This window comes from Hipposideros armiger, unplaced genomic scaffold, assembly GCF_001890085.2.
Source record: "Hipposideros armiger isolate ML-2016 unplaced genomic scaffold, ASM189008v1 scaffold_79, whole genome shotgun sequence".
NCBI lineage: Eukaryota > Metazoa > Chordata > Mammalia > Chiroptera > Hipposideridae > Hipposideros > Hipposideros armiger.
Genome location: NW_017731429.1, coordinates 1,297,701 through 1,305,954, shown reverse-complemented (window position 1 = coordinate 1,305,954; position 8,254 = coordinate 1,297,701). Strand labels below are relative to the sequence as shown.

Genomic DNA, 8,254 nt, shown 5'->3' with positions numbered 1-8,254 from the left:
CTGCATTCGATCCCTTTGACCTCCTTCCTTTGGAGCTGTTTCCAGGGTAACTGATTCTACCTCTCTTCTTGTCCTTCTTTCCACCTCTCTGCCACCCTCTGCCCCCATCCCATGAAGTGGGAATAAACAGCTCTCTGGTGTTCTGAAAATGCCACCAGGAGAAACGAAACAGTAGTTTTGTTGGGTAGCAGAAAAAAATATATATGTTTCTTATTTTTCAATTGCATTGCATTCTCTGTTCTTCTGTTGTACTGCCATAATTTCTTAATACCCAGTTTTAACAAGAAATGAATATCTTTGAAGTAACCACATTTCTAATAGAGGTGGCCCACCAGACTCAGTTAGGCCCCATGCTGTTGTCACAAAAACACTTTGAAATCTTTGTTTATAAACTCGTTCAGTCTTCTCCTCAAGTAGTTGTTGCACCACACATAATTGCTTCCAGAAAGCAGGATACAACATATTGCATTTCTTTCTCATCAGACTCCCTTCCTGATGCTCATTTAGCTCTGCACTAATCCTCAACAGGCCTGCTTCCCTTCCTGGCCTGGCCTACAGGCCAGACCTTATTTTCATGGCTGCTTTAGGCACAAACAATGTATAATCCATTTCACACATGCCCCTACTTCCACCCTGCAACAGGAATTTCAAGACGAAAATGTTCTTGATCAGGGTGGCCGGGGAGAGAATGAATAACCAGCACTTCTTGTGTGTTTTCTATGCCTCCGGATTTCCCAGAGGTGGTTTTAAAAAGAAGCTCTTTTCTTGCCCCTCTTGAAGCACTCCATTGAAGCCCTCAGCCCTCTGACAGTCACCACACCATCCTCCACTCTGCTCTTGGCCCCTCGGCCTTCTCCCTCATCATACAAAAGTTAGACAAAAAGGCAACTGTTAGAAAAAGGCAAGGCGTGGAAACAGAAATCCATGGCAGCAGCTGCTGAGCTAAGCAGCTGATAAGGGGGAACAAATTTGTGCACTGGGTGTTTGTTTGGAGGTCAGAGCGGTGGCCCAGCTGGGGAAGGGGAGGGCTCTTTGTCCACAGTGTTATTTGCCATCTGGCCCATTCAGCATCCCCTGGTCCACACCCCTTGACCCCTGCTTCTCCAGCTCCTTTGCTCCTTCCATTCCAAGCTTGTTCCACTGTAATAAGCATATCCGCCCGCTTCCTCGTTGATTTTGCAACCATCCTGACACACCTCTGTGATGGAGAAAAAAAAACCAAAAGGGTTTCCCTGTTGACAGTCTTATTTCTCAGTGGGATAAACATCACCAGCTTTTTCTGGAGGAACCCTGAGGATCTCACTCGAGCTTGGGTTTTCTTTCTTTTTGGTGTGTTTGAAATATGTTTTCCATATGCGTAATGGGTGAGATTGACAGGCTGCGCCCAGGGAACTTGGGTTCTCTTCAGTTCCTTATCACTTCCATTGGGTTCTTTTCCCCCCTTCTCACAAGATTTAACCACTCGACTGCTCCCCTCAGCCAATATTCATCCTCCTGCCTGGTTCACTGAGCTTTCCCCCAAAGAGAAGTAATTTGTTTCCTTTGTGGATTCCCAGGTTAGGGCTCCAGCTTGTATCATTTATTATTGCACTGGATGTTATCTGTGTCATCAGGCAGCCCACAGAGCAAGCATTCACTGGGCTGTGAAGCCGAATGTGGATTCTGACCAAAAGGTCAGTGTTTCTCCCTCCAAGTCCTATCAGTTGGTCCCTGCAGGCCGCTGGTTATCAGGAATATGCGTGCTTCTCAAGGCAGGTGAATTTAGTTCTTCTGAGCTTGAATTGAGGGCTTGGTTTCAAATCTAAAAGACTTGCTTACAAACGGAACAAGTGGAGACTAATCAGGCAGCATCTGAGTGATACGGACTGGAGAGACATCTTTTTGCTTTTTAGACATCAGAATTAGCTAAACGCTTTTTTTCTTTGAACAGTCTTGACCCTGTTGTTTCAAAGCAGGTTTTGAGATTTAAGCTCCATCAACATGTTATTTAACACTTTAATTTGCACAATAAAATAAGGGATAGAAACTAAAGTCGCCATTTCAGGTTGTTGTCTCAGATTTTGGCCATTGTCAATTTCAAGTTCTTTGTATAAGCAGCTGAGAGCTTTCTCTTTGGAGTCAGCTGCATCTGGGTTTGGATTCCCACTCCGTCCCTCACTAGCTGTGTGATGCTGGGGGCTTTACCTGATCTTTCTGAACCTCAGTCTTCTTATCTATAAAATGAGGATGATAATAATAGTACTTAACTCATGAAGTGGTTGCGAAGATTAAAATCCTGGCACATAGTAAATCTTCAATAAATAGTAACCATTACCATTTCAATACTTCCTCTGTATTCCCATAGAAAAATTCTGGGCACATAATAATTGCTGAATAAACATTGGTTAAATTGCATGTAAGGTCCAGCTTTCAAAGAGTCAGTGTGAAATATTGGTATAACTCCAAGGCGGGTAATTGTAGAGGCTGAATGTTCAGTTGTATTTCAATTATCGTAGAACACACACACTCAGGACATGAATCTTTTTAGATACTATGTCAGGTTCTATTAAAACAGGANATTATTGAGGAGGGAAATTTTACCTCAGGGACAAGGGACAGGGGCAAGAGTACTTTTAGGAAGCCATAAGCCTAGGGCTAAAAAAATAGACATTTAAATCCTTTCTTTATTGTTTTAACTATGCACAGAGCAATAAGTGTTGATTGGTAATATGCCAGTACTTCTAAGGCAATTATTGTCCAAATGATTGCAGTCTGGAGTGAGAAGGCATTGCTTTACTTTCCGGCATCCACCCCGCCTCCCTCTGAGGACAGCACACAGACTTACTGTGGGGGAGCCACATCCCCTTTAGTCTAAACCAGTTGGTGTGGGTTGCCCTACATTAATCTCTACCTTTAACTCCAGGGGTGAGCACCCAAGATCAAATCTGGGTTCCAGGGACAGAGCTGCCAGAACTAACTAGTTGGTGACCTTGGGCAAGTTCCCTTTGTCTTTTCTCTCATCTGTAAAAGGAGAGGCTTGAATTAGGATCTCTGATGCCTCTTCAAGGTCTAAAGATTCTACAATTCTAGACGTTCCTGTCCCTGCTCTCAAATAAACCTTTTTCCTCAGAATAATAATAATAATAATCTCAGCTGACATTTGCTCTCACTGGGTGCCAGGTACCTCCATTTTCTCTTTAAATCTCACATTCCTGAGACAATTGTCTCTCTTTTAGAGATAAGGAAGCTTGACTGACAGAGGTTAGAGGAACTGCACAAGATCAACAGAATTAGTATGTTATCAAGGGGAGATCTGACCCCAAGTCAGACTGGCCGTGAGGACCTTAACCCAGGTCTATATTGTTCTCACAGAAGAAAGTTGGCTCCCTGCGTTATTGGTCAGCTCTAAGCAGAAGAGAGGTAGGGGAAAACAGGAAGCCCCTGCAAGGCACAAATGGAAAACCGCTGGAAGGACGCCTGGGAGGATCTTCCGCAGGCCCAGTAGGCGGGGCGCCGCCCTCCGCCCGCCACGGGATCCGGGTTTGGGCCATCCTACCCTTGGGGACCGTTACCTTGTTGAGATGCGGGTTCCTGGTGACATCGTAACCTCGCTTCTTCAGGAGCACAGGGCGCACCGGGCCAGGCTTAGAGTGGCAACCTCGAGCGGGTGCGGAGTGCGCACCGTGCGGGACGACTCCGCAGGCCCGGCCGGCTAGGAGAGCCAGCCTCGGGCTGGTGCCCAGCGCAGCGCCCATGGTCCTTCAGCAGACCTGGCACCGGGGAGAAACCAAGGTCAGGGGCACCTTCCGGCCAGGCAGGCCTTACGCGTGCCGCAGGGCACGGAGCCTGAGTCCGCGATACGTCCTCAGAGAGAGGGCCGGGGGTCCCGAAGGGTTAAAGGCGCCAGCCCCGCCCTCCACAGCAGCCACCTGAGCGGCTTTCTCTGCTTGCGGTGCTCAGGCCTTGCCCAGCGCCCGGCAAAGCGAAAGCAAGCCGAGGAAGCAGATTCTGTGCGGGTGACAGCTGCGCCACCCCCGCCCTCATCCCCGCGAAGAAGCTGCTGCGCGGCGAGGAGTCCCCGAACCTCCAACCCTGCTCGGTGGCTCGCCTCGGCCCCTTCATTCCCCAGCCCACCTGCTCTGCGCCCGAAGGTGATGTCTTCGCGGCCCAGCTGCGGGGCAGGCGGGGCGAGGCGCTGCGGGCAGTCGTTCCCCTCCTGCCAATGGCTGGACCGCGCCAGCGGCCGCGAGAACGCGAGGCTGGTGCGTTCTGGAGTGAGCGGTCCCCGAAACCTTTGTTCCCAGTGCGGGGCTTCCCCTGAGGACGCGCGTGGAGCTTCTCATAATCGCGTGCACGTGTCTATCCAAAGACAAAATGCAGCTCGGAGTGGCACCGGAGCCTATCCATCTTGACAAGCTGAACGCACGGAGGCGATTTAGCATTTAGGGATCAGCATACCCTCTGACTCTATTTAGGGAAGGCCCTGGCCTGGGGATTCGGAATAGAACTCCTCAGACACCCAGTGCACAGTGTTGCGCTGTGCTGTCCAGTAGAATAGCCACTAGCTACACGTGGCTCTATAAATTTCAATGGAATAATCTTAAAAATCCAGTTCCTCAGTCCCACTAGCCATATTTCACATGCTCAAGAGCCACTATGCACCTAGTAGCGACGGAATNCTTCAATGCCCTGAGTCACTGCACAAGAAGTTCAAGTCTAGAGTAAACTGCTGGGTATGGAGCTGATGGTTACTTAATAATCCATTACTTCTCTTTCGATCACAGAGGCCCAATTCAACATCACATCAGAAGCAGAGCTCTCAGGAAGACATATCGTGTTATCCATCTTTGGGGCTGAAAACAGCATCACCAACAAACTTCTAATTCTCCATACAACCCAGCCATCCTCTTCTGATTGATCGATGAGCCAAGTGTGGGATGACAGACTCCCCCCACCAAAAGGAGGCAAGATCAAGTTCTAAGCTGGCACCAAACAAAAACATATGCTTTCATCAAAGGTCATTTCTAACTGTGTGGGAGTCTAATAAATTACCACTGAATATAGAAGGGGTTAACCTGAAACCTTTGTGGCCTCAGACATGCAGCCAACACTGCAGTGCTGGCCAACAAGCCTTTACACCTTCACTGGCTAAGTACATCAATCCACATGGGAAGGTGGTCACCTGTGATGCCTTGTACTTTCTGGGGGCCCAACTACATGAAATGCACTGGTTCTTAACCACAGCGATTTGACTAAGCACCTTTTTCATTCATTTTTTTCCCCTAACTGTCAAGCTCAAGAGATTAAAAAAAAAAAAACCTACAGAAAAACAGGTGAAGGGTCAGTGGAATTTTACAGCAAAAATCATTGTTGGCATGTGGGTCAAGGGGGGAGGTTGATACACTCTGGGAAATCACATACCTTTTCAGTGAAATGCCCTGAAGTCTGGGAAGATTTGGGTCAAGTAAATGCATTTTCTCCAAATGGGCCCTTTGTAGTCATTTCTTTCAGCAACAAGAGCATTAGGCTAACTGCATTAAGATTAATCGAGTTCAGAGGAGGGGGTCAGGAATCGATTGAGATCATTTAAAAAGCAAGTATTTATTGAGCATTGCAAATCACACAGAGAGAATGTCATGTGACAAGACAGAGTCTCTGCCCTCAGGGTGCTTAGGGTCTAGTGTGAAAGACAAACTTAATAGTGATTGTAACAGGGTGCTCAGTGCCCAAAGGAAACAAACACAAAGTGATAAGAAAAACAGGAGGGTTCTGACATTCATTTTGGGGAGTGGGAAATAGGACAGCCCTTCCCCAAAAAAGGCTATAGGTAAGCTGAGGCCAATAAATATTCTGAGGACCCAATTCCTACATTAGTAGAATGGGGATGATATCTGCCTATGAAAGATATCCCTATAAAATGGGTTGATAGTTTCCAGTTTCATGTNCTATAATCTACGCCTTTGCAAACAAAAGTGCTGCACATTAGTGACCCCTTTTGCAATGGTCACACGAATCAAAAGGCCTTTCCCCCCTCTCGCTATGACACTGGCATTTGAAAAGAAGAGGGTAGAGGATGAAAGAACCCTTTGGAAGAAATGACAAAAATGCAAAATAAAATAAAGCCATAACCCCCAGAGCCTAAAAAGCCCAAGAGAAACTAGAAACAGGGTGACTGGAGATGAGTCTGGAAAAGTGTCCACAGAAACAAAGCAAGCCCAGACTCAGGTTGGCTTAGCTTCCAGTGGGCCCAAGCCTGAGTCAGACAACAGGTATTTCTGTATGGGATGTGCCCTCTGTGCTGCTGCTTACATAATCTAGATGTTGTTTACAACTGCTTAGAACAGGCAGCAGGCTCCTATGTTAACATTTTATTACATGAATCTAAACATATCACCTCTAGATGATATAACCAATTAAATGCAGGCAAACCCTGTAAGAAGACTATTTTAGAGGAATTTCCACAGGAGAAGAATGCCACCCCTGTGTGACAGAGGGGTCAACTCCCAAAAGTTGGTCTGAAGGTTATTTTCTTGGCTCTAGAAACTTAACGCCCAACATACACTGTAACCTAAAATTGAAAAGACAATGGAACACTAAAGAAAATTATATAGAGAGGAAACAAATCTCCCATAATTCCACTGCTTTAACACAATCTGATTCACACATTTATTTCCGAGTCTCTTTACAGAGTTACATCTTTTTACAGCGACACTCATGGTTATAGATTCCACTCAGTATTTTGCATTTTGAATTATGCATTCATAAACATAAACCAGCATTTCTGAAATCGTCATAAGATCACACAAATGCTAATCTAACACATAATATACTTTCTTTGGAGATCAATTCAACTATTTATAACAACATGTTTATGAGAAAATACTCTCTGAACATCAACTTTGGGTTCCAGGAGTAGGAAATCTTCCTCCTGTGCTTCGGGCATCCCGTCCTACACTTCCTTGATTTTTCTGACCCGTGGGAGCTAAGGTGCTTCCTGGTATAGCGTCTTAGTCCACTTGGGCTGCTATAATAAAATACCACAGACTGGATGGCTTGAACAACAGAAATATATTCCTCACAGTTCTGGAAGTCCAAGATCAAGGTGCTGCCCAATTCAATTCCTGGTGAGGGCCCTCCTCCTGGCTTGCAGATGGACATTTTCTCACTATATTCTCACATNCAGATGAGGAGAGGAATTGAGATGTGATGGCTGTGACTTGAATAGACAAAGAGAAGTAGGTAGGTCATTCCAGTCAGAAAGTTAAGCATGAGCAGAAAAATCAAGTCCAAACATTGAAGAGTGTTTGGAAAAATGGGGAAAAGGCTACTGGAATTGAGTGAGGATTGATGAGAAATAAGATTAGGAAATATTCAGGGATTAGATTGCAAAGAGCCAGGACTGCCAAGCTGAGGAGTTTAAAGTTTATTTTTTCTGTCTGGTCTGTGGCAGTGAAGTGGAAAGAGGAGATGGGATGGGAGCCATTTCTCTGATCCAGGAGAGATACAATGAGGCCCTGTGCATGGCAGTGGCAGTGAAACCTAGGCTGTCTACAGTGTGAGCCAAATAGGATTCCACGTGGCATTTGGAGGAGTTTTGCCTCTAACTCTGTTTTGCTCACATGGATGATCAGAGTAATAAACATGGCCATGAAGACGGCCTCTGGGCAGGACCTTGCAACTAAGTGACAGGATGGAAGCCTGGGAATGGAGTGTTTTAATAAAACCTCCATCTGCTTGACCCAGTAAATCACATGAGCCACATTAAATCATGTGAGCTAGCAACAACAGTTTCCTATGGCAATAGGTTGATTTGCACTTGCATGAATTCTCGTAGAAAAATTCAGATGTGGAATTTGGTAAGGCTGCAAATCTATATTAGGATTCAAGATCCCAATATTTTCATTGTTTATCCATAACAATCTCAAGTTTTCAGGATTGCAGCATGAAAAAATGTAGTTGTACAAAATTGAAATGCAATAACCTTCATATCAGAACTTCTATCTATTTATCTGACTTTATCTCTTGATGCTTGCAGCCTCTGATAAATGAAGTTGTTAGTTTATAGATATCTGTTCATTAATTATTTATTGAATAACTTCATTGTTCAAGGTATAAGCTAGACTTTATATACGGTGTCTCATTTAATCCTAAAAAAAAAAACACCCCTTTTGGGTTAGGTGGCATTATCTCCATTTTACAGATGAGGAATCTGAGGCTCAGAGAGGTAAGACATTTATTAGCAGTCTCTCTCTCTCTCTCGCTCTCTTTCTCTCTC

The 8,254-nt window shown here is 45.4% G+C and overlaps 1 protein-coding gene across 3 annotated transcripts in view; it reads right to left on the bottom strand.

Moving 5' to 3' along the window:
• The window catches only part of ME3 (malic enzyme 3), a 216,139-nt gene extending 211,612 nt beyond the window's left edge, over positions 1–4,527 (bottom strand). The window contains exons 1-2 of one of the 3 annotated variants that reach the window (XM_019643518.1): positions 4,114–4,527; positions 3,552–3,749 (exon numbers count right to left, since the gene is read on the bottom strand). In XM_019643518.1, the coding sequence (XP_019499063.1) occupies positions 3,552–3,734 (183 nt within the window). In that variant the 5' untranslated portion in view covers positions 3,735–3,749; positions 4,114–4,527. Of the gene's footprint in view, positions 1–3,551; positions 4,050–4,113 lie in introns of those variants that run through there. The other 2 variants (XM_019643516.1, XM_019643517.1) reach the window with 2 other exon arrangements.
• Between the last annotated feature and the right edge of the window lie 3,727 nt (positions 4,528–8,254).